Source organism: Pseudorasbora parva, chromosome 5 (assembly GCF_024679245.1).
Source record: "Pseudorasbora parva isolate DD20220531a chromosome 5, ASM2467924v1, whole genome shotgun sequence".
In the NCBI taxonomy this organism is placed as follows: domain Eukaryota; kingdom Metazoa; phylum Chordata; class Actinopteri; order Cypriniformes; family Gobionidae; genus Pseudorasbora; species Pseudorasbora parva.
The window spans coordinates 41,209,589-41,235,495 of NC_090176.1; the positions used below are offsets into that span (position 1 = coordinate 41,209,589).

The following is a 25,907-nucleotide window of genomic DNA, read 5'->3' on the forward strand; positions in this document are numbered from 1 at the left end:
CCGGTGAGCTCACAGGCGGATGAATGCGGGCCAGACTGCTGACTTCACACAATGAAGGGCCTCCCAAGCAGCCTAGAGCTCTGAAGCCTAAAGACTGACTCTGAGTGGCCTCACTGCTCTCCACAATGCAATTAACTGGGTGACGGAGTGTGTGAAATCGCTTCTTCAGAGCCCAGGCCTTGCAGGAAAGCTTCAAGCAGCTCTCCTCTTTCTAGCAAAGAGCCTGTGTTTACCTGAAAGACGGTGCATTAACTAAAACTTCCCCTTTGCCAATGCTGCGACGTGTGGCATTTGCTGAATAATACATTCATAAAGCTCTAGTGCCTTGAGGACCTGTCAGCACTGAGACGTTCTAATGAGATGTCTGTCTTGTGACAGGAAAATCTCTGGTGGTAAAGGGACTCTAATGTATGCTGACCCAAATAGCACCAGCAGAAGTGTGACCGCGCCAAGGTTCTGCCTGTCTGTGAAGGCTGGGAGCTGGAACGCTGCTACCATCGCCACCGAAAGGACCACGGGAACCATGTAAAGAGTCTGCAATGCAAGAGAAAAAGACCTTGTAAATGCAAGCATTCTTGTGTAATGTATATTTTATATTAAATATATATATATATATATATATATATATATATATATTATGAATATTAAATTAATTTTATAATCTGAGCACAGGCACAAATCATGTAGTTCATGTAGTTTGGGTTGTAATTTGATTACAACCAGATCTAAAAGGCTAAGCTCTATCAACTAGTACCATATCATAGAAGAAGTTGATGATCCAGTAAAAAGGTTCACTGATGCCAGAGATCTGTTGGAGTCTCTTGGAGCCCGTGTGATGTTCCTGAACCTCATAGATGACAAAACTGGCAGTCATGATGGAGTAGCCAGTGAGGACACAGAGCGCGACCAGGATGCTGACCAAACCGCCCACCCTTGAGGATACAAAGAGAAAGATCTCAATATTGAGACATGCATGTTCAGAGAATATGACCTCATGTGTCCATTTATAATAGAATATAGAAATAGAAAAAATGATTCAAAATTATAATATGGTGCATTTTACAAATATATTTAGATTTTATTGTTTATATTTTACGCTACCGGACAAAAGTTTGGGGTCGGTCAATACAGAAAACAGTAATATTGTGAAATATTACAATTAAAAGTACTTATTTTCTGTTCTATATATAATAAGACCAGAAACGTCTAATAATAAAGTAAACGGGACAATAGTTGTACATTTAATAGATACACCTGCACAATAAAGAAAAGAGAAAAAAAGCTGTTATTCTGCGGCAGTGGTGCAGTTCCAGACAGATTTTAAAAGCACATCCTGCTGCTTACCTTTACAATACAAAATGCACTTCATATTTCCAACAGTCTTTCACATGTGCTTAACACTGCGCTTCAGTCAAGCCTGACGCATTTAAAACGGCACCAGACACAGTGAGGAGAAAACATGAAAGCCGTGAGAATTAAGATCTCTCTATCTGTGAGAATAGCGTAAGACAGAGTCAGAGACGATCAAGAGTTCAGTCTCAGCAGGACACTTCTTTTTCTAGCAGCCACCAGCTGAGCTTTTGCCTTTAATGCTGCCCCTTTGTGTCCCAGCTCTGCTCCCAAGAAATCCCAACAAATATAGCAAAAATGGAGGACAAATAAGAATGAACTCATCTCAGGGAAAGAGGCCCATACCACAGAGGGTTGGCCCTAAATTCAGAAGCGAGAATAATTTTATATTCAGATAAGAAAGGGCTTGGTTGGTTGAAGTCAGTGGATAAGAAACTACTTAGAACATAGTCTACAGCTTCAGACTTTTCTAGACAATTGCATTGCAGATTTTCTGACTGCCTCCTAAGGTTGACTCGATCTTATTGAAGCAATTTTTATTACTTTGAATTCAACGTGGCTGTCTGATGAAAATGAAGACTGTTGGACATGGTCTATTTTTGCAATAATTCCTGAATAAGTCACTTTGATTACATTTGGTTTTACTTTTTCAGCCAGTTGCTGAAAGTATAAAAATGATAAACCTCATGATAAAATGGTGCCAAACTATGGTTAAGATCGATTTGGTCCTAACTAAGATGACAACTTTAAAAAACAAATAAAATATGGTTGCAATCAGCCAATCAGATTTCATTAGGTATAAGACAAGGTTAGCAATCACACATTAACTGATACATAATCTTAAGAGTTTTTGAGATTTTTACGTAAAAAAAAATAGACTGCTGTGGGAACCTAGATGTACGCCAAACTAGATCACTCTGGTTCCCTCAACAAAAAGCCAATAGAGCTTTTCTATTGGCTTTTTATTATGTGAGAAAATAAGCTTAGTCTACACAAAGTTTAGTCTATAAACAAACTACACCACAGTTGCTTGACTCAATGTCACCAACAAATATTTTAAGCTTTATTTAAATCTGTGTAGAATGGTAAGAGCTTGAGTATTAATACAACAAGGCTTTAAAAATGGACTATAGTGAGCAGTTAAGTTTTCCTGTGCGGCATGATGATGTTTAATGTCCCCAGCAACCATTGTGGTACTATTTAATGAGTAAAAGCTTTAAAAAATAAGAGTGGGGTATTAAAAATATATGCCTTAGAAAAAAATAAAACATCTTGAGCTTGTGTTAACCACAGACTTTATTTCAGTCATATAACCAAAACCCCCATTCCAAAAAACCATTTACTTCAGGATGATGGAACCAGAAGTTGAAAAATGCTAAATCATTTCTGGGCTTTAGGACTCATTCCTGCAGCACTCTATTTGTACTTGAAACAGCGGCCTGAGGCTGTTACCAATATGGCCGCCAAGTGCTTTGACTTGCCTTAAAGGGACTTTGCTTTTGATACAAGTATCTGGAAAACAAATACATTATTTTCTGCTCTTTTCAGCTACTCATTTTGAGTAGCCAACCTATTCTTCTTCCTTTTACTTGCCTTCTCTGCATGTTTTCCCCCTCAGCCTAAGCCTAAGTAGCAGGCGTCAAGCCAGACTCATCCCAGCTGTGAGACTGAAACAATCGCACTCATTTTACAGAGCGTGTCTTTCAAAGTTAGGCACGGTTGAAATTGCCCACAGTGTTCAAAATACAAGCATGTTTGGGTGGCGACGTTGAATCAATTAACCTCCGAACCACCTTCAGAGTAAACACACATTATATTGGGTTAGTAATCAATAAGCCAAGCTCAGGGAACAAAATCAAAGAGGAGTAAATATAGGAGTCAAATTACATTAGTTCAAGTGCTCCACTAGAATGAAAATGTCAGAGCAATGTTTGCATATCTTATTTGCAATTCCCATCATTTGGCTGATTGCTTTCTTTTCCCCACCACTGGGTCTGTGATTTGGTACTGGCCCAACTAATATGCTCAGTCTGTATTTGGTCCCACGGAGTACTTTATCAGCTTTAGCTGCCAGACAGAAGGACGTGCTTGTGTGTGTGTGCGCGTGTGTGTGTGTGTGTGTGTGTGTGTGTATGTGTGTGAGCTCTTACATGACATCCTCGTCTTGCACTTGGCCAGGGTAAGGGTGGCTGGATATGGAGATAGCTGTAAAGAGAGATTTTAGCACATGAGAAAATACACACTTGCTCGGCCAACACGTAATCGGCAATCTGCTCCTCCCATGAATTTTTGCTAAATTTATGCTCTGTTTTGCCCTGAATGAGTTCACTGGCTACATTTAAATGAATGCATCCCCCCTTTCCATTATTGACTGCTTGGATTGCATTAATCTTGCTTGCCTGGAGGTGGACAGTGAATCTCAGCCACTGGGCCAGTATGGCAGTGTTGAAATAAGACCAGCTCTATTCCTTCATTTCAGTTCTCAGCGCCTCTAATTAGCATTCAGACCATTCTGCCTTATGGTGGGAGATAGAATAGACACACTGCCCCCTGTCTAAGGGTAGTGGTATTACAATTTTTATTGTCACCATTGTCTTAGGGCAAGGATGATATTTCAGCATATTGCAAAAAGGCGTATTTCAGATAAACACTGTAATTATTAACATATGAAAACAAAAATAACATGGTTGGGATCTTTTGTAGTCAGTCAGAAGGTCTGCTCCTGTCTAAGTAGGCGGTTCTTGCTCAGAATAAGCTGCTAAGTGGATTAGACTTTATGCTGCAATTCAATGCTGCAAAACTCTAGATACGCAAAAACTAAACACACAAAAATGAAAGCTCAGGATGCATTACACATATGATCTGTGATACAACTTATACAAATTATTGGATATGCACTACTGTTTAAAAGTTTGGGGTGGGTAAGATTTGTAATGCTTTTGAAAGAAGTCCCTTATGTTTATTAAGGCTTGATTTATTTGGTCAAAAATATAGTACAAATATTATATTATATATATATATATATATATATATATATATATATATATATATATATATATATATATATATATATATATATATATATATATATATATATATATATATATATATATATATATATATATATGAAGAGACCACTTAACATTGAGAAATCAATGTTAAGTGGTCTCTTAATTTTTTTACAGAGCTGTGTATATTTAAATTAAATGTATTCATGTGACAGCAAAGCTGAATTTACAGCATCCATTTAAAATATGCAATTAATATTATTCATGTCTTTCCAGTAGCTTTTTTACAATTTAATGCATCCTTTCTGAATAAAAGTATAAATTCTTCTTCTTCTTCTAAAAAAAAAACATTCTTACTGACTCCAAACTTTTGAACAACAGTGTAATTTGCAAGATTTTAAGAGATAACTAGAATCTACAGCTTACAAAATGAGAGAGAGAGAGAGAGAGAGAGAGAGAGAGAGACAGAGAGAGAGAGAGAGAGAGAGAGAGAGAGAGAGAGAGAGAGAGAGAGAGAGAGAGAGAGAGAGAGAGAGAGAGAGAGAGAGAGAGAGACAGAGAGAGAGAGAGAGAGAGAGAGAGAGAGAGAGAGAGAGAGAGAGAGAGAGAGAGAGAGAGAGAGAGAGAGAGAGAGAGAGAGAGAGAGAGAGAGAGAGAGAGAGAGAGAGGTTTTAACTAACTATATTGTTGTCGTTTCTCAGGTGGCAGACTGGATCTCAGGATGAAGTTGTTTAGGCTGTTGAGGTAGGCAGGCATGGTGTGGTGACCTTCTGGATTATACCAAACCTGGGTGAACACAAATATTAATGCAATACTCCACAATTCCTCTATAATCACCTTGTCCATGAGGCTAAGGCTCTGTTCCAAAAAGTACTGAGCTGCATTGCCATCTACTGCCAACATAGGCAGCTACCTTTTAAAGCTTTAACAGGAAAACTAACAGCTTAAAATCTTAACAAAAAAAACATACCTGATATTAGAATGATTTCTGAAGGATCATGTGTCACTGAAGACTAAAATAATGATGCTGGAAATTCCGCTTTAACATCACAGGAATAAATTATTTAAAAAAGTATACAAATAGAAAATGTGTAATAATATTTAGCAATATTACTGGTTTACTATATTTTTGATTCAATTAAATGGAGCCTAGGTGAGCATTAGAGACTTCTTTCAAAAATATTACAAAATTATATAATGTTTCCAAATGTATGATGGGTACTGTACATAACTCAAACAAATATTGGGTGTAAAAGTCCATTTGTAATTAGACTCAACAATTTTTGAACTGAATTAACTTTACTCTTTCTGCATTCATCATCTTGAAAGTATTTTTTTTTCACTGAACACTGCATATTACTTCACATTGGATGCATGCAATATTGCCTTAAAATTATGCCCAAAAGGTATCTTAGAAGGCAGCATAATGATGCTGCCTACCTTTTGGAACAGCTTTCACATCAGGAGGGTGATTATGATGCATTTAAATGCTGCCTACGTGGCAGCTTACTTGATTTTGGAACAGAGCCTATTAGCATCTACATAAACTGCTACGTTGGGACAATGAGCCACTTTGCCATTGGGGCAATGTAATATCGCTCATCTAAATTACCTTACTAAGGGTTCTGTTTTCTGGCACATCTAACATGTCCAACTTAAGATCAATGGGAAGAGTCTTTCCAAAGTCCCAGCCTCCATATCTGAAACAAAGCACAAAACAACCTACATTAGTAACTTGTTGTCCATATTTATAACAACACTTTTGTCTTTTGTAGAGCTGCTTATAAAATCAGATTTATACATCATCCAAAAGCTGAATATTGAACATATATGATTTTCATGATATACATACTCAATTAATAATTTTAAACATTTGTTGAATTCTCATCCAATTGATAGAGCAGTGATTTGCCTGTTTTACTATTATTTTCACCACCACACTGCAGCAGGGCTGTGTATTTTATTTTATTTTAAATTTGGAAGAGCAATGTATGAATAATATATGCTTGCCTTACTATTTTAAGGTGTAATAAAGTATTTTCATGCCAGCAGCATGCCTAAGCGCTGTGTGCTATTTGACTAGGATGGAAAATGTCAGCTGGTCGGAAATGCCATGGTAAAGATGTGATAAACCAAAGTGCTTCCTTTTTAATTATTAATGAGCCCACCAGCGGTTCATTAATTCCTCAATATCCCACCTCACCATATTCTGAATTTGTGACATAAAGGAATTACCTTTCAGTTTAATGCTGAGAAGGGATATGTGTTATCAAATTCACCTGTTTCTGATAAAGTCATTCGCTGTGGCCAGCAGGTAGTTCTCTATGTTGATTCCCGTCAGGTTGTAGACAATCTGGGATGATGGATTTCTTCTGTGAGGTGGTTGGTAACCTGTTGCAGGACATGACTGAAAGGGACAAAAAAGTGAGTGATATTCTGAGCAGACACCACAAAGGATTTAACAATTAGCTCCCTGTCAATTCGTGTAGTAAAACCGGCCACGCCCCATAGGAAGCTGTTTGAAATAACAGGAAGAGGAATTTACAAAATAACATGTAAATTACAAGTAAATTACAAAAATCAGCAGGCACACAGCAGAAAATTGCATTAGCTGAACTGAAGTTTGGTGAAAAAACATTATTAATTACATTATTAAAGGGTTAGTTCACCCAAAAATGTAATTGATGTCATTAATGACTCAGCCTTATGTCATTCTACACCCGTAAGACCTCCGTTCATCTTCTGGAACACAGTTTAAGATATTTTATATTCATAACCATTTAAAGATTTGTTTGAGGACTGAAAACAAACCCGGAAGAGAAGACAATGCTGAATAAAGTCCTAGTTTTTGTTATTTTGGGACCAAAACGTATTTTCGATGCTCCAAGAGATTCTAATTAACCCACAGATGTCACATTTGGACTACTTTGATGATGTTTTATTACCTTCCTGGAAAGGGACAGTATAGTGTGCTTACGCTTTCAATGGAGAGGCATAATCTCTCGGACTAAATATAAAATATCTTAAACTGTGTTCCGAAGATGAACAGAAGTCTTAAGGGTGTAGAATGACATTAGGGTGTGCCATTTTTGGGTGAACTAACCCTTTAAGTTGACAAATTATGACTATTTGCTCTCTGATATATAATGTAAAAGTAATGGTGTTTTATGAATGATAACATGTTTATGTTCGTGTATAATTATTAAACATTCGATGTTTCCTTACATTTGAATGTTGATTTTGCATTCTGCCACGATTCAAAGTCATAGGAATTGATTTTAAAAGGCATTCTCAAATCAATTCTGAAGGGCGTGCAACCCTGCTGTGATCAACAATCACCTTCACGCTATCAAAACACTAATGATCTTTTTATCAATATTTAAACAGTGAGAGATGCACATCATTGAAGATAAGTGATAATGTTGTTTGCGTTATGATGGCTATGCTCTGTTTGACCCACCTGCGCTTGGTTGCTACACTTGCAGGTGGTAAATGTAGCAGAGCTGTTGCCTCTGGAGATCCAGGTCTCAGTTCCTGTAGGAGGTCTCTCTTTGCAAATCCTGTAAAAAAACAAAAAAAAACAATCTTGTATAAAAAGAAGAAAACAATACATGCAAGAACAACTTCAAATAGTGTGATGATTATTTTAAATGTATAAAGGTGATAAAGTTGTAATCGATCCAATAAACAAGAAATGCAAATGATCCCTGGGTGAATCTAACAAAACAGCAGAAGCAATCTTATAACAGAAAACAGAAGCATTATTATAAGCTCTCACAGAGGAATTACAAAAGGTAGAATTTTCAGATGCAGGTGAAAGAGAGAAATAGAAAACCAGAGAACAAGAAAGCAGGAGAGTGTTATGAGCGAGTTGCAAAGAGAGAGAGGAAAAAAGAGTAAGATGAGAAGAGATGGGAAAAACAGCGTGATAAAAAACAGTGATAGAAAACTAAAAATGGCACATTAGTGTGATGAAATTGACCAGGAACATGAGAAGACCCACTGATACAAGCAGACAGAGTAACGGAGTCCCAGTGCTCAGCTAGGGAGATGGCGACCAGAGCTTAAGAATAGACCTGCGAAGATCAGAGAGGCTAAAATCATAGCCGGCAAAAATGAAAGCCATTTGCAGTGGCCAGGTGAGCTGATGCTGTGATATGTAATCACTCATGGCTTATAGCAGCCTGCAGTCTGATTACTGAGCTCAGAGTGCTGAACTGCACCGCGGATCACTAAGACATATGGATGATTACTTACGAATCCGTGGGGTCTCTCATGCAGACGTGGTCAATGCCTGGATAGGACATCATGGTATTTACAAGATCGCTGCTGTTGGGATTCTGATTGCTATGGAAAGAATGTGCAAGAGCAATGTATAAGTCTGTGCAAAATATTAAATATTTAGACTATATATGCTATATTTTTTTGGTGCAATAACGTGCTTTTATTTTAAGTTTTTAAAATTACGTTTTTAGGTTGCAACAGCTAAAGAGACAATTGGCTGGTTGTGTGCCATAATTATGAGAGGTATTTTAAAAGCATATCTGTAATTAACCTCATTAAATGTCAACAAAGTGAGAAAGTTCAAATAATTTTAGTGAATCAGTTACTTTGAATTAGTCATAAGCATAATTTCTCAAAAATGTTTTGGTGAGACTTTGGTTAGAAAAAGGTAAATACTGCTGGATGCTGTTCCATCAATAAAAATTATATATTTTATTATATATATATTATATATTTAAATACTTTAAAGGGTAAGTCCCCCCAAAAATTAAAATTCTTTAATTCTTTAATTGATTAAATCGTTGCTCTGGTTGGTTGTAGTGCTATCCTATCGCGTGCACGCCGTGCAGAGGGAGTTTGAAAGACAACCGTTTATCCCGCCCCTCAGATTGAGCCCTGTCTATGGTGAGTTTCCAGACCAAACATCTTGATGTGGGTCTGTCTTGTCAGGCTACATAAAAGGCACTAAAGACATCATTGCAAAGCCCACCTCACTACAGTGGCTCTACAATCATTTTATGAAGCGACGAGAATAGATTTTGTGCGCAAAAAAAAAAAAAAAAAAACTAAATAACAACTGATGGGCCGATTTCAAAACAAAGATTTGAACAGTTATGAATAAGCATATCAATTCAGGATTTGGATTGCCAAAGTCAAGTGATTTTAGTAGTTTGGCAGTTGAACACGCGATCCAAATCCTGAATCAATATGCTGATTCGTAACGGTTTGAATTTTTTTTTTGAAATCGGCCCATCACTATACAAGTTGTTATTACGTTTTTTTTGTGCACAAAAGCTATTCTAGTCGCTTAACATAATTATTGTAGAATCACTGTAGTGAGATGGACTTTTTATCGACATCTTTAGTGCCTTTTATGGGTCTTGAGAGAGGAAATGACATTGGTGTCCTTTTTGGGTGAAATAACCCTTTAAGTTCAAAAGACTGAGGGAAAAATGCCTTATAATTTGCCAGATGCTACATACTTTTTGCATTGATAAAAAATTACCATTCTAGGCAATGTCAGAGTTAAATTTTAGTCTGTGATAATCAGATTATTATTTTTTTTATATATATATTTTCAATAACAATCAAATGACATTAAACTATTCTTTATTACCCAGTTATTATCATTATCCCCATTAGCTTTGAGTAGATTATCTAAATTTTAATTTGAATGAATAAATGTAAATAGGGTTCATGTAGCTCAAAAAAAAAACAGAGCATGGAGCTAGGTCATGGGTTCCACATCCAAAAATAAATGAGCTGATGAAATGTACACCTTGAATGCAACATTTGCTGTGTATAAAAGTGCTGACAAATGGCATAAATGTAAATTAATAGATTATTAATCTCAAAAACCAGAGCTACTCTTGAATCACAGGCAGGTTACACAACAGAGCGAGTCTAACCTGAAGAAGGCATACTGTTGGTCAACGTGGTACAGAGCAGGAGAGAGCACAATCTTAGGAAAGTGCTGAAGATCACTCTTGATGGAGCCCAGTCCCATGGCAGCAATTACAAAGAATACGGGCAACAACACCTGGGAGAACAGCCCCTTCCAATCTCTCCTGGAGTGATGCATGCGTTTCAGCAACATGGCCATCACCCGCTGTGCAGTCAAAGCTAGCCCACTCACGGTCGAGGTCCCAGTGAGGCCTATATGAGAGAAGAAGAGAGTTTGCCACATGAGACAGAGGCTCATCATCATCTCAACCGCTTCAATCCAGGAAAATTCTGAAGACGAGTCTTTAAAGCATTCAAGAGGTAACTGGGAAAATACAGGCTAATAAAGAACTAATAGTCTAAAAAGACCACTTACTGGCTTTCTCTCCAAGGTACATGCTGTTGATGTCATCTGGAATACTGTCTCTTGAAGCATATATGTCATTCACCATTACAGACTCTGATACAGACAAGGTTTCACTTTCTTTATGGTCCATGTCATCTTGAGTCAACTGCAGAAACACCTGAGAAAAAACACAATCTTTTTGAGTTCACCTGAACAGGGTGGATCATAGTTTGTTAGGTTAACATTAGAGCAACTTTCCCCCTTTTTTACTTCATATGTTAATTTTTTTAAACTTGATTCTAGTTTATTTCTAAACACAAAAAATATTTTGAAGATTGTTGGTAACCAAACAGTTGCAGGCCCCGAATGACTTCCATAATATAAAGAAAACACAATGGAAGTCAATAGAGGCCAGCAACTGTTTGGTTACCAATATTCTACAAAATAACTTATTTTGTGTTAAACACAACAAAGAAACTCATAGAAGTTTAGAACAACTAAGTAAATGATGAAAGAATTTTTATTTTTGGGTAAACTATCCCTTTAAATTGCTTGACAACCCCTTCTGGAAGCAGTCACCCTCATGTTGGAAAACCATGCATTAAATGGCTAAAAAATAGTAGCCTACACAAATCGTAAGCGTTTACGCATGGCTTGATTGATCGATCATTTAAATAACTCAATATCTCCCAGCTCTATGAAGGATCTTTGAAAATGTGAAGCTTGCACTGTATTCGCCAAGCATCCCAGGGAACCTAGTGTGGTTCTTTGGCAATCTTGGTCTGCGCTGTTTGAGGCTTTGACGTTTGCTGTGCTGGCAGTCTAAACCCCAGTGGCAGTGACTCAGTCCATAATCCAATCCTGCACCTGGGTCTTCATCTGATAATTACCTCTTCCAAGGTGGTGTCGGAAATGCCATAGCAGCCCAGCTGAAGCTTGTCCAGGTTCTGATCCAGATCGGTGAGAAGAGCTTGGTATGCAGCTGCGTTCTGGGTGGTGTACGGTGGGAGGGCGTAGACCACATCGCCCACCTCTCCCTTCTTTTGTTGAGCGTCAGGCAGGTAGGATTGAATGAAATCCCTGATTTCTTCAATGTCAAACCGTTCATTTGAATCAGGAGTCTGAACCTTAACCAAAAACATAGATATGCATGTTGATATGACAAATTTTAAAATATAAATTCTGGAATACCACAGTGTGACATTTTACCACAGTAATAATTATACATCAATACAATAATCAGTATATACCATTATATATATGCACTATAGATGGGTTAAACCCAGCCTGATCTGCCGGTGATTAGATTTCGCCCTGAAACTCGGTCTGGAAACCCGTAAATTAATTTCTACTGCTTCTGTTACACTTTTGCGGGAACCAATCACAGACTGGCTTATCCACCTGGCGCGCTATTGGCGAGTTTAGCATGATGATGGATAGAGAAGCGATGGGTACCCGTTGATCATGCCACTTGCTGTCTGATAGGTTGAAGGACTATGAAATTGCAAACAGAGTCATTTGAATTATTTGCCGGTTATCACGCCTCTTGTGGTCTGATTGGTTGAAGGACTACCCATTTGTGTACAGAGTCATTTGAATAATGCTCGTTTATCACACCTCTTGTGCGGTAGAAAATACAGAGCAGACTCCCCAGACCCATGTTCAGTCTTAAAGTGATAGATAAACAATATGCACTACCTTTCAAAGGTTTCAAATAAGAATTGCTTTTTTTAAATAAAAATAATTTATTCAGAAAAGATGCAGTACATTTATCTAAAGTGACAGTAAAGACATTAATAATGTTCTAAAAGATTAATATTGGAAATAAATGCTGTTCTTTCGAAAGTTATATTCAAAGAATGTCAAAAAATGTCACTGGTTCTACAAAACTATTAAGCAGCACAACTGTTTTCAACATTGATAATAATAATAAATGTTTCTTGAGCAGCAAATCATCGTGTTAGAATGATTTCTGAAGAATCATGTGGCACTGAAGACTGGAGCAATGATGCTGAAAATTCAGCTGTCATGACATGAATAAATTACATTGTTAAATATATTAAAATAGAAAAAGACTTCTAAATTGTAATACAATTTCACAATAGCATTTGTTTTTACAGTATTATTTTTATGAAATAAATGCAGTTTGGGTGAACATAAAGGACTTTTAAAAATCTTACTGATCTCAAACTTTTGTACAGTAGTGTATATCAACGTATCTTGGTATTCCAATTTTATACCATTTCTGCAGTGTACTTCAGTACTCACATGGTACATTTTGTGAGAGTTAACTCAAGAAAGAACCACTTTGGAGTGAAAGACAAATTCTGTAGAATGTACCTTCTTGGTGAGGGTGAGGTTGTAGCCTTTAGCCAACTTGTCTTTAAGGAAGAAGGGTGAACCACAGCATTTGAGGCCTCCACGCTCCAGGAAGGCGATGCGGTCACTGAGAACTTCAGCCTCATCCAGGTGATGGGTGGAAAGAATGATGGTGCGTTCTGGACAGTTAAACAAAACGAAAACAGAGGCATGTCAAATCAAAGATCCACTGATACAGGCAGACAGAGAGAAAGACAGACTCTGAACAAAGAGCTGATGAACAAAGATAAAACAGGAGAATCTGACATGACCCTCTTTTACGGTCTTAAATCCTTGCTCGAGATAAATTCGCTAACTGTCTCCGAGGAAGATAATTAAACATCAGAGGGAGCATGACGGATAACAATCAGTCGTTACTACATCTGCGTCTAGATTTTTCCCTGTCTGGATTTGACTGCACGCACCTTGAGAAAATCCATTCAAGCCTAATTAAATTCTAAACCAAGTGTCAGATACCCGATAAGAACAAAGCCCATTGGGGAGTTTGTTTCAGGTACAAGTGAGGAGATTATTTTCACCCCGGTCTAAATTGCAGAGGGATTTCACCTTGCTTGTGCTGAAGGACAATGTCCCATATGCTGCGTCGGGAACAGGGATCCACCCCGGTGGTCGGCTCATCTAGCACCACCAGCCGAGAGCCTCCAATGAAGGCAATGGAGATGGATAACTTCCTCTTCATACCTCCTGACAGGGTGCCAACACGCTTGTGGCGGTGGGCGTGCATGTCTGTTTCCATTAGGATCCTAAGACAGGAAAAAGAGGGACTGTGTTAATGCAAATTTCTCATTTACCAAAAACTCTTATCTAAAGTGATCAGAGGTAAAATGCCTTGCGTGTGTTCATGTATCGTCCTTTGTGGACCAACAAACCATCCATTAACAACTAAGACAGACTATTCCCAAGTTAAGTTGCAATGTTGGGGACTGAAAATACTAAATACGCTGTGAAAATATATTTTTTATCTGTATTTTTTGGTGCGGGTTATGCAGCACTTTCACAACGTAATGCCGCTTTGACTGCCGGGTAGAAGTCCTCTGCGTAGCTTGGAAACTTTCGGGCTCAGCTGAAGTGCGCATCGAGGCCGCATAGCACCCTCCTTTAAGCTTAAATGACAAATGGGACACCCTATGGTCTTGTGCACCAAACGGACACGCACGCAATGGCCATTATAAGTCCACAAGACCGAAAATGCACATGAAGTGTGCCATTTGGGACAGGGCCTCAGAGGAAGACTGTGAGGGTCTAGGGTTAATTAAGGCCTGGTTTTGCAATGTCTCATGTGATTGATTCCCATGTCCTCATGTGTTCTTGTGTCATGTCATTGGTTCATTGTTTGATCAGGTGTCCCTTGTCTAGTCATTAGTCCTTGTGTATTTAAGACCTTATGTTTGTCATGGTCATTGTCTTTGTTTTGTCTTGATGATGTAACCTGTCGGTGGTGAGTCTTTGTGGCTGGTCTAGTTTAGCAAAGATCAAGTCAAGTTTATGGTCAAGCCAAGCCTTGCTGGTTAATAAGTTAATAAAGAAACTGCACTTGGGTTCAGAAAACTTGCCATCAGTGGATTTAATGTTACAATTATAAACAAAATATAAAGATGAATAACTTCTAATTTTTAGAGCACTAAAATAAGTTGAAGCACTAAAATTACTAACTGGAAATAAATAAACCTAAAACTGAAACCAAAATAAAAATGAATCAAGCCGTCATATCTAAAAATGTATCTAAAATGTGCATAAATATTCTATAGTCAATTTCAAGTTAATGACAAATTTGTGTTTAATATTATGTTAAATATTATGTTCATGTTTTTGACTGATTAAAATGTATCATTTTATCATTATTTATTTTATGTGTTTAATATTTTGAATGAAAACATGTCACCTTACACCGTCAATGTAGTTAGCTACTTTTTCTTAGCAGGTGGTTATAGTGTGTGAAGCTACAGTTCTTAAGTAGTTTCCACAACACCATTATGGGTACATAAGAAACCAACATGCCATACGAGTTGAGATAACAAATGGCTCCCGGATAAGATAATTTCTCTCAGGAAAAGTTACAGAACAAAATAACATACTGTGAGAGAAGTGTTGAAACTTACCTGTGCACTTGTTCGTTCACTTCCTGTTTGGACCAGTGGGGAGCTTTGATCTGAGCATATAGCAACAGGTGTTCCTTAGTGGTAAGGTGGTCGAACAGGACATCATACTGCATGCACACGCCCATCTCCTTTCGCACATCATCTATAGACGTCTGCATATCCATCCCATAAACCTCAATAGTGCCGCTGGTAGGCGAAAACAACCCTGTCAGAAGTGACCTGAAACATAGAAAATACAAAAAAAAATTGTTAAATATACCTTTTTTTACCTACAATTAATGTGGACTACGTATTTGTATGCTTATTAGAATATTAAATCATTATCTTAGCAATCAACTGCATTATTAAATATAAAATCTGTTCTGCTCTTACATAGTGGTGGTTTTTCCAGCTCCATTGTGACCCAGCAGAGAGGTGACATGCCCCTCATAGAAAGAAAGGTTCAGGTGGTCTACAGCATGCCGGCCTGCGTAGGTCTTTGTCAGGCCATACAGTGACACTCCAGCAGTCAATCCTGAGAAGATTTCTTCTCCATTATCCGCCAAGTTACTTTTACCTAACACAGATAAAGATAAAGATGTTTAAATACTCCACAGAAATGAAAAGGATTAACATTTATTCCACAGCTACAATTTGTGTCACCTTCAGAGGGTAGAGAGTGCAAGTATATTGGAGCAAATAAATCTGAAGCCAATGAAGAAACAGTACTGTTTAAAAGTGTGGGGTCAAGAAATCCATATTTCTATTTCGTAAGGATACATTACATTGATTATTATTAAGACCTTGAATACTGGAGAATTGGCTACTAAAAATGATGATTTGCCATCACAGGAAAAAAAAAAAAGTAAAATAGAAAACGGTTCTTTTAAAATGTAATAATAGTTCATAGTATAAAATTTCTCTGTATTTATATTCTGAGGTGAAACAGAGGGGTCTTATTATTTTGTGATAATGACCCCCTGACTGTATATTACCCTGTTACTCAGGGATTGACACCTGCCAACCAGCCAAATTTGGGAGGATTTCAGCAGTTTCACATAACGCAGTCACTAGTCAGTTTGGCGGGTTGAATTGTATATATATATATACATATATATATATATATATATAATATATAATATAATATAATATATAATATAAAAAAAAATCAGTTGTAGTCTTTAAAATTATATGAAATAATAAACTTAGTGCAATGTAGTGTTGACAAAAATATAGATTTCGACACTGACATAATTGAAACACTTCCCATACACATTTTCTGCAGAATAGGTACATGATACCAGCTGTGCATTCTCGCTCTCTCATCTCTCTGACAGTGAATTGACACACAAACCTGACTCCCCTCACTCACTCATTGAATATTGTTGGTGGTACAGGGCTTGATTTTTGGCGTGAGATTGCAGCACATTATTTTACTCATTCACATAGATTTTGTCCTCACGCCCAAAGTGTGCACATATAAAGTCCCTTCTTAGTACTAAATTGGACTATCGGCAAGTCCTGTCCCCTTAGATTCTATTGCTAACTCGGACACTGGAAACTGTCTAACCGTCTTGACAGCGGTCAGTGTGAAAACCTTATCCCATGTTGTTATTGGACAGAAAATGTAGCAGACCCCCCTCCGATTGATGGCAAAACTTAACTGATGGTTTATGAAGTGTATTGTTTCCTTTTTCACTCTAAAGAAAAATATTATAAGAGCTGAACAAAAAAAGAATAAGAAGTGCCCATTAACGCCCCATTAACGTAAGCAAATTATACAAAAACACTCAGTAAACAAACATAGACAGACCTTATGCCTTTTGGGGGGTGTTAATAAACTGTAAAATGTGTATCTGAAAACATGATAAACTGCAAGTTCTCCCTTTCACATTGCTCTGTAGACTAAAATACCCATCAAAATAGGAGTCCCTCTATAGTAAGACAGATAATGTAGACCTTAAACATATCTAAAATGTTAAAAATGTAAACAAAACCAAATTAGAAGATAAATCACACAGAAGGACCACTTCTTGCCAAGGAGCATTCAAGTTGGACTTAAATATGCTATGGAGGGATATATAAAATATTTTAAAATAAATATGGTGGGAAATTCATTTGAAAGCTAGAGTTTACAGATCACAATGCAAGCATGAGAAGCCTCATGCTATGGTTGTCACGAGAGCGCAGATGACAACCTCCAGGATCAACACTGTTCATGGACCGCAGGGTAAGATTTAATAAATTTACATTTAGCCATCTTAATCTGGAGATGCACTAAAATGTAGACTTTCTTTTATGTGTTTTTGACCTACCCTGTTAGTTATTTCAGTTTGTATGTTAGCAGGTACTTTAATCTTAACTTAATGAGAGTATGACAACTAGAAAATCCTCTCAGAATACCTGTAATAAGTGGTAAAGTACCCCAAACACAATTTTTACCATTTATGTAGCACAAACGCCATCAAACCGATGAGAGGTTCGGATCTTCCAATGTTTCTCTATGGTGCTGAAACCTAAAGATGTCCAAGTTCCGGTTCCAGTGCAACTAATACTCAACTGCCATTGGCTCATCTGCGTTCGAGGGGAGGGGCTTACCTATAGGTCAATTGAGTTCTTTAACAGTCAAATACACACAAAATAATGTCAAAATGGCGGTCTTGGTGAGTACTCATGTAATACAGTCAGTCATGTTTATTCTCGTGCACAGCCAATCAGAATTCTCTCTCTCACTGACAGCCTAACACCCCAAAAAACTCAGACGGCTTCCAACTAGAGCCAATGGTGCGGAACACACCAAAAAAAATTTAAAAAATAAGCGACCAACACTTAAAAAACAGCCCGACTTTGCACTACATCCGAGCATCGGCTTGGTGTGTCCTGGCCTTTAAGTGAACATAAACAGTTGAAAAGATAATGCATGTGTAACAGTTAAATGTATCCGTGGGTAAGGTCTTAAAGTGGTAGCAGCCTATTATTCCAACTGGCAAATTATGAGATAATATTAAAAATATCTAAATAGCAGTTTTTCCCTTATGCTATCGATGTAAAAATTGTGGCCAGTGAAAATGTTAAACATTTAATTTCTTTGTGAAATGCCTTCATAATATTTTCCTTAAATTAGCTTACTTATTTTCCACAGAACATTAAGACATTTAGATGTTTTCTATGTCTTCCTCAGTAATCAGATGCACCAATTACAGATAACTTAAGTGATATGAGACAAACAAACATACTAAATTAGCAATAGTGCAAACTTTACTGCTCAAAGCTGCTATAGACCAATCAGAAGCGAGCATTCTAAATCAGTGTGCAACAATGTACCTTTGCTCTTGTCAGTGCTCTTTTGTTCCTGCATCATGTTGTTGAACAGCAAGCCTCTGCCTATTTTCTTTGGCACTCTGCTACAGCAGCTGAACATATCTGCCCAGAAGGATCGTGTGACAGGGAAGTACCACGGAACACCAATGCCATACTTTCCTGATTAAGAGAAAAATACACTGGATTAAAACAGTAATATTGTAATATTTTCTTTTTTATTTGACCACACCCAAAAAAAATAGGGGAATTTCTCAATTGAGCAGCTCACGCATACCTGGGAAGACCATGCGGATGTAAATCCCAATGATAAAATATAGCACCGAATCAATCAACAGCAACCAGCAGAGCCAACCGAAGGAGGAAGTGTCACCAGCCAGGGGAGAGATATACATGTTGCTCCACTGGATGCCTGAGGTGTAAGTACACAATACATTTCCTCAATGTAATTATCCCAAACAAAAACTAATTACAGAGAGTCTGAGGGTTTGTGCTGACTTACCTTCCTCCTGTTTTTCATAGCGGGAGATATACTGACTGGCGTAACTGAAGCATGTCGGTGAAAAGAGACTCTGTATACCAAAAACAAACACATTCAGACAGTTTTATATTACAGCTGTCAATCGATGTTTACCCAAAATCGACCATTCTGTCATTATTTACTCTCCATCATGTCATTCCAAACTTTACTTTCTTACTAAATGTGAGCTTTTGTAAAGGGCTGCAGCACTATATGTCATAAAAAAATGTCATAAAGGTTTGGAACAACATGAGAGCTACATAAGCAATGACAGAAACAAAAAAAATTGGAGTGAACTAGTACTTTATTTTTGATTAATCTCATATATCTTGTAGTTAATACGGTAATGCATTCAAGAGAAAAAAAAAATCTTTAATTATTGGCTTTAGTAATGAATAAACATTATATTGCCAAAAGCACTGGGACACCCCAACAAATCATTAAAGCTACACTGTGTAACTTTTTTCTAAGAAAGTTTATTCTTAGCTAAAAACATTTAGTTCTTTCAAAAATACATGTGCTCATTAATGTATATTTACTTCTTTCAAGTAATAAAGTATTTTCGTAAGTTTATAATATGCCATTGAAAATACATACGGGTGAGGCGTTCGAATGTCGGTCGCCATGTTGCCCTTCCATCTTTAAAGTGCATTAGCCAAAGAGGGACATACTCGTAAATTCAAGCTTCGCTTTTCGCGTTTTAACACTCGATGGCAGTCATGAACGAAGTCGAACTGGGAGCCATGTTAATCTTGGACTAAATCGGCCACCGTAGGAGTTAAAACGAAATCGTAATTGAGAGGAACTGAAACTAATATTCACTGGATTGTCATATACCTTTACACAGCTAGATGGGGGGAAATATTACACAGTGTAGCTTTAAATTCAGGTATTCCAATCACTTCCATGGCCACAGGTTTATAAAATCAAGAACCTAGGCATTCAGACTGCTTCTACAAACATTTGTGAAAGAACGGATCACTCTCAGGAGCTCAGTGAATTCAAGCGTGGTGCCGTGATAAGTCCATTCGTAAAATTTCCTCATTACTAAATAGTCCACGGTCAACTGTTAGTGGTATTATAACAAAGTGGAAGCAATTTGGAACAACAGCAACTCGGCCACAAAGTGATAAGCCACATAATATATGTATCCAATAGCTACAGACCTCCAAATTTCGCGTGGGCTTCAGATTAGCTTAAGAACAGTACAATAGTGTGTAAAGAGATTCATGAGTTTCATCGCACTAAAAAATGTCTGAATATAAAAATGCAAAAAGGTCCCCACCATGATAGAACACACTCTAAAAAATGCTGGGTTTAAAACTCAACTCAAGTTGGGTTGAAAATGGACAAACCCAGAAATTGGATTTTTTGAACCCACAGTGAATGGACCCATTCCAACAACCCAATTTCTAGGTTTGTCCCTTTTCAACCCAACTTGAGTTGTTTTTAACCCAACAATCTTTAGAGTGCAGTGTTTTAGAAATCACATAGTCATGTCAAGCTGAAAGCCTTAAAAAAAGCTGCATTGATTTTATATAATTAATCTTCTGCGTTAATGAGAACTTTGAAAGCCCTTTTACATATCTCAAAATGTAACGTGAAATGTTAAATTGCAAAACAATTTGAATGCAGTACAGACCAGAGCGCTCTTCACAGAGAAGGAAAGATTGTCCTCCAAGTGGATCAGCACGATGAAGGGGAAGAAGCAGATGATATAGATAAGGCTGCCGCTCAGCCCGGCGATGTTGGTCTTATCGAAGAAGGAGCTGACCAGGAAGCTGATTGCAAGGACGCTGAAGCCGTAATCGCAGAGATAGAGGAAGAGCACAAATCCATTGCTGTAAGGAAGGATGCCACCAGCTTTCAAAATGATGGTGAGGATGATGATGGTCACAAGCAAGAACCCAGCACTCTCTATAAACCAGGCAAAGAAGTGGCTAATGGGATTGACCCCCATCATTTTCATGTACTGTGGGAAAAGTGAAGAGAGATTAGAGATTTAATCAAAGCTTGTTGGAACAGACTAAGGAAAAACAAGTTTGGTTCCATACCTCATGAAGTCGAAGTTCTCTCTCATGGACGAGTTTCTTCACAAAGTTGGCAATAAATAGCACCCAGGAAATCATGAGAGCCATTGGAAACACAAAAGCGATGCTGTTAAGATACCTGGGGGAAAGAAAGGTGTGAGATTAGCAGGTAATTCTTTGCCACATTTGTTATACTTACCCAACTATATCACTTCAAATGTTTAAGGAAGAGAAATTGATGAGCTGACTGACTTATTTTAGGTCAGGTTCCTCTTTGATTTATGTTGTAATTCCGCATTTAAATTGATGGGCCAAAGTGTTAAACTTCTGCAATTAATACAATCTTAATTTTGTCTATTTTCATTCTTTGTAAGATTAAGTTTTGTAAGATTCCTTTTTTTAAGATTTAAAGGGTACAAATCTCTTACTGATCGTCGAATATCGAACATTCAAACAGTGATGATGCCATTGTAATATTTCCATAATAAGTCTTCCACATTTACCTTTGTATGGCAAAATTCCAGACAAAATTCCTCAAAAAAAAAAAAAAAAAAAAGATTTTTGCATATGTGAGAAAAAAACATTTCCCCAAACGGATGATCTTTGGTGATCTTTGAACACACAAATTTGAGGTGGTGCTGCTTGGTTTGGAGGAGACCTTAGAGTAAGCTGAACTTCATGCTTTGCTACACTATTGGCAATAGAAGTTTATTTCTATATTTCTATAAATATAAATATTTCCCCCAGAATTTTTTGTTGAAGTTTTACTAATGTGACAGCGCCTTTACATGGCATTTGGCACAATGAAGTTTCTAGTGTCAAGTAATTTATCTGTCTATACAAAGGGTATTCAATTAAAGTTCCAAAAGGTCTATATTTCCTTCCCGGCGGATATCCGGACAATACTTTTTTGTAACAGTAAGGCTTATACATTCCATTGGGGCAGTCATAGTACTTAGAAAAAAATCCTATACACAAAAAATCCTGGGCCCCAAGAGCCAAAGCAGTAATGTTTAAGAATCATTTTTACCAATATTTACCAAAAAAAGTAATAAAATCTTGAGAAAAAATATTTTAAAAAATCACAAGTTTTCACATTTCGCGCTGGTGAATCGTAACCGGGTTGTAAGTTCAAAATGCCAGAAAAATAAACAGAAGCAAGAGACATAAAATACAGAGAATTTAAACTTACACCAAAAAGTTTTTGAACATAGCCTTTCTCTCTTTAAATGTGGCAGGATTTTTGAGCTGCACAAACAAGGCTTCTCGCAATGCGTCATCGCTGCCGAGAGGTTGGACGCGGTAAGACAGTCATTTTGCATTTCTTAAAAGATCCTGAGCGTTATGAGACAAAAAAGTCAAGTGGTTCACCCAAATTAAAGCCCTTACTGATGTTGACTGCAGTCCAATAACCATAAGACCACATCAACGAGAAAAGGGACTTCAAAGGCCACTTCTCCATACATGCCACAAACTTGGGAACATTGAAAGGTGGAAGAAAGTTTTTTTCTCAAGAAAAAGGTAAGCTGGACAGTTCTGATGGCTTCCAACATTACTGGCAGTTACTGGAAGATGTATTCTTCGCACCACAGTGGAGGTGGCTCCATCAGGAAAATGGATATTCAGGTTGTGCAGGGGTATCAAATGGCACCTGGCTATCTGGACATGTTGCAGTGGGCATCTTGACTGAGGGCCCACGTCTGTGCAGTAACGACTGAGTCTTCAACAGAACGACATTTCACAACGCCCAGCTGACAAAGGAGAATAACGTTGCTCTTCTGGACCATCCTGTGATCTTTATCCCGGTTTAATGTTTAGGGATGGATGGCAAGGGAAGTTGGCAAAAATGGTGGCAAAAATTGACGTCAGTTCCAGACCATGGATGTCCTTCGTAAAGCCATCTTCACCACATGGAGTAACTCCTGGTTCCCACCAGCCTTCTGGAATCAGTCATTTGAAGTGATCAACAAGAACGCTGGGGCTACTCACTACTGAGTCCTTTTTAGACACTTTTAGTTCTGTTTTTTTTTGGGGGGGGGGGGGGGGGGGGTTGGGCTTATGGTCTTAAACTTTTGATTTTTTTTCCTGTTTAAGGGCAAATGCAGTTTTCAGTAAATTGCCTACTCTATATATTTTTGTCTCTTGCTCCTGTTTCTACTTTTGGCATTTTTAAGTGGCACCTACAACCCAGTTACGATCCACTAGCATAAAATGAGAATGCTTGTAATGATTCCCTCGGTCTTAAGATTTTTGTTCAGGAGTGTATTTCTCCCAACTGGATATATGAACAAGTATAAAAATGTAAGATCAGATGTTTTATGCAGGCTATTTATTTATTTATTTTTTACATTTAGACACCTACGTGTATGGCACATAGAAGGCCTTGGGACTAAGAAAACATACTTAGCGGTACAGGGTTTACCTCTTAAGGATATTATTTATTTTTTGCTCAAAGTAATAAACTACATAACAACATACATAATATAATAATCAAAACTCATCATAAGCACAAAAAGTTAACTAGTAATTATTATTGTAATTATTGTAAGACAGAAATAATGATACTATGTGGTTGAAAAGAATGTTAGTGAAGCTGTTTCATGTCAAAATTTTAATAGACATATCCGAAAGTTTGACATTTAGGAAAAAGGTCATGTGGAAATTTGAAAAAAACAGCATCTGTTTAACAATCTAAAGCCATGTCATTGTGATGTTATTTATATTGATACTCATGCATAGCAACAGAAAATACAGTGCCATGACAACAGCTCCAATCCAGCACTTCATCTACACAGAACTAAAGCTAAGCTTACCTAAAACCTTCACAATTGTTTTGCTGCCTTGCAAGCACTACAGTTTTATGTAGCAAATGCAAATCTAGTATTTCTATGAAATACTGTCCAAGAGGAGGCAGGTGTTCAGTGTAAAAGCTGTTGATTATTATTTGTGCAGACACCACATCTTAGGTGAGCATCTTGTATGAGATGCTGAGAGTCTATGTGGGGTTTGTGCTTGTGAGACACTTACTCATCCTTGTAGTAGCAGGGATAAGGGAACGCCTGCATCTGGACCGCGGGCCCATCCATGGCTTTACCCGTCTGCATTTCAATGATGGCTCTTTCAATGCTCTCCTGCAGGAACACAAAGCCTCGGCTATACCGCTGGGTCCTTGTTGATGAGATATAGGCATCTTTCACCCAGAATGGATTTCGTGAGCGGTCGGTGCGCATGACATTCTCGATGTTCATGCGGATGGTGTAGTCGATGTTCTGGGGCAGGCTTCTGGAGGTCTCCTCGGGAAGTTTGAAAATGACGCCTGTGAAGATAAGTAGAACGCATGTGTGTAAAAGGGAAGTTCAGCATGCAAGTGATCTGTTGTCATAGTAACCTCAGAGGCCTGCTGCTCCTCGATAACAGTGAAAATCTATATCTCAATGGAATTGAATCGAATTGCATTGAATTACAGGCTTTATAACCCGATGGCTCTCTAGTGTCTGTGGTGTCCTCAACCGAGAGTATCACCAAACGCATGAGTGGAGTAGTCAGTTGAAGAGGTCTCCCCTGATGAGTGTGTGAGTGAGTGTGTGTGTGTGTGTGTGTGTGTGTGTGTGTGTGTGTGTGTGTGTGTGTGTGTGTGTGTGTGTGTGTGTGTGTGTGTGTGTGTGTGTGTGTGTGTGTGTGTGTGTGTGTGTGTGTGTGTGTGTGTGTTGTGTGTGTGCGCGTGTGTGTGTCACTCACTGGCGTAGAGTTCGCGGTTTTGAGCCAGCCTCTCCGCCTGTTTGTCGAGCTCATCCGTGGAGTTGAAGCCTCGGTAGCGGTCGAAGTTGACACAGGAGGAGAGGTTCATCATCAGCATAGAGAGAGTGGTGATCTGCTCCATGATAAACTTGTTTTTCTCTAACAAGACTGTCATGTTTGCTGAAAAGAGAGTAAGAAAAACTGTTCAAGCCACAGCAGATTCAGGATAAGACACAATTGGGTTTATAGGAGTAATGCTTCACCGGGTGTTGTCATGTGCTCGGCTGTAAAGCACTATTTGGACAGGGCTAGTTTTCCCTGAGGATGTTTGGTAAATTTGCATATCATAGACTGATTTCAGTATTTAGTCCTGATCTCAGCATTTATAGATGATATTCTGTCATGTAAATGGATAGTTCAACCAAAAATTAAATGTATGTCATCATTTACTTACTCTTAATTTGTTAAAAACCTGTATGCATTTCTTTCTTCTGCTGCTCACAAAAGAAGATACTTTGAAAAATGTCCAACCAAACAGTTGACGTTGACAGTAGCCATTTTTTTTCATACTATGGATGTCAAAATATCTTCTTTTGTGTTCAGCAGAAGAAAGAAATGCATACAGGTTTGTGAGTAAGTAAGGGTGAGGGTGAGTAAATGAGGACAGAATCGTATTTTTTTTTAGGTGAACTATTCCCTTAAATGTTTTATTTGTTAAGGTTTGTTAAAACGTTAAGGTCCTGTTTTTTTTAAACTGCTTATGGTTTATAGACAAACTCCAGGGTCTTGGAGTTTACAAGGAAGAATTTATATATTAAACTTACTCAAATAATTTTTCTTTGTAATAATAATGAGAAGCTTTGTTATGATTATGGTTAATATGTTATTTTATTTAAGTAAACACCTGATTATTATAACTTCTCATTACAACACAACACTTTCTAATGACTGTGTTTCTCACAAAAAAGAAAAAAATATTTGACTTCATATTGACTTCTCTCATAATAATGCGAAACTTTGTAATAGTAATGATGCATCACCATGATTCAAGCATTGCGTATATCAAATTTTTTGAGAACTTACAGAATTGGTTGAGAGTTGAGCTCATTTGTGCAACATCAATACCAGTCTGAGTCTGAATGAAGTTTTGGACAAAGGGATTGCGCAGAGAATTCTGTGAAGAGTTGATAAGAG

The 25,907-nt window shown here is 37.7% G+C and overlaps 1 protein-coding gene across 2 annotated transcripts in view; it reads right to left on the minus strand.

Annotated features, from left to right (window-relative positions):
• Window positions 1-25,907, minus strand: part of abca12 (ATP-binding cassette, sub-family A (ABC1), member 12) — an 89,988-nt gene that overhangs the window by 20,582 nt on the left and 43,499 nt on the right. For both annotated transcript variants that reach the window (XM_067444325.1, XM_067444324.1), the window contains 23 exons: window positions 25,797-25,887; window positions 24,714-24,893; window positions 24,003-24,291; window positions 21,000-21,114; window positions 20,588-20,917; window positions 18,928-18,997; window positions 18,703-18,837; window positions 18,432-18,587; window positions 15,501-15,684; window positions 15,129-15,347; window positions 13,576-13,772; window positions 12,991-13,148; window positions 11,541-11,777; window positions 10,681-10,828; window positions 10,271-10,517; window positions 8,616-8,705; window positions 7,819-7,918; window positions 6,638-6,765; window positions 5,971-6,058; window positions 5,039-5,144; window positions 3,501-3,555; window positions 755-932; window positions 419-534 (listed from right to left, as the gene is read on the minus strand). In XM_067444325.1, the coding sequence (XP_067300426.1) occupies window positions 419-534; window positions 755-932; window positions 3,501-3,555; window positions 5,039-5,144; window positions 5,971-6,058; window positions 6,638-6,765; window positions 7,819-7,918; window positions 8,616-8,705; window positions 10,271-10,517; window positions 10,681-10,828; window positions 11,541-11,777; window positions 12,991-13,148; window positions 13,576-13,772; window positions 15,129-15,347; window positions 15,501-15,684; window positions 18,432-18,587; window positions 18,703-18,837; window positions 18,928-18,997; window positions 20,588-20,917; window positions 21,000-21,114; window positions 24,003-24,291; window positions 24,714-24,893; window positions 25,797-25,887 (3,617 nt within the window). The remainder of the gene's footprint in view (window positions 1-418; window positions 535-754; window positions 933-3,500; window positions 3,556-5,038; window positions 5,145-5,970; window positions 6,059-6,637; window positions 6,766-7,818; window positions 7,919-8,615; window positions 8,706-10,270; window positions 10,518-10,680; window positions 10,829-11,540; window positions 11,778-12,990; window positions 13,149-13,575; window positions 13,773-15,128; window positions 15,348-15,500; window positions 15,685-18,431; window positions 18,588-18,702; window positions 18,838-18,927; window positions 18,998-20,587; window positions 20,918-20,999; window positions 21,115-24,002; window positions 24,292-24,713; window positions 24,894-25,796; window positions 25,888-25,907) is intronic.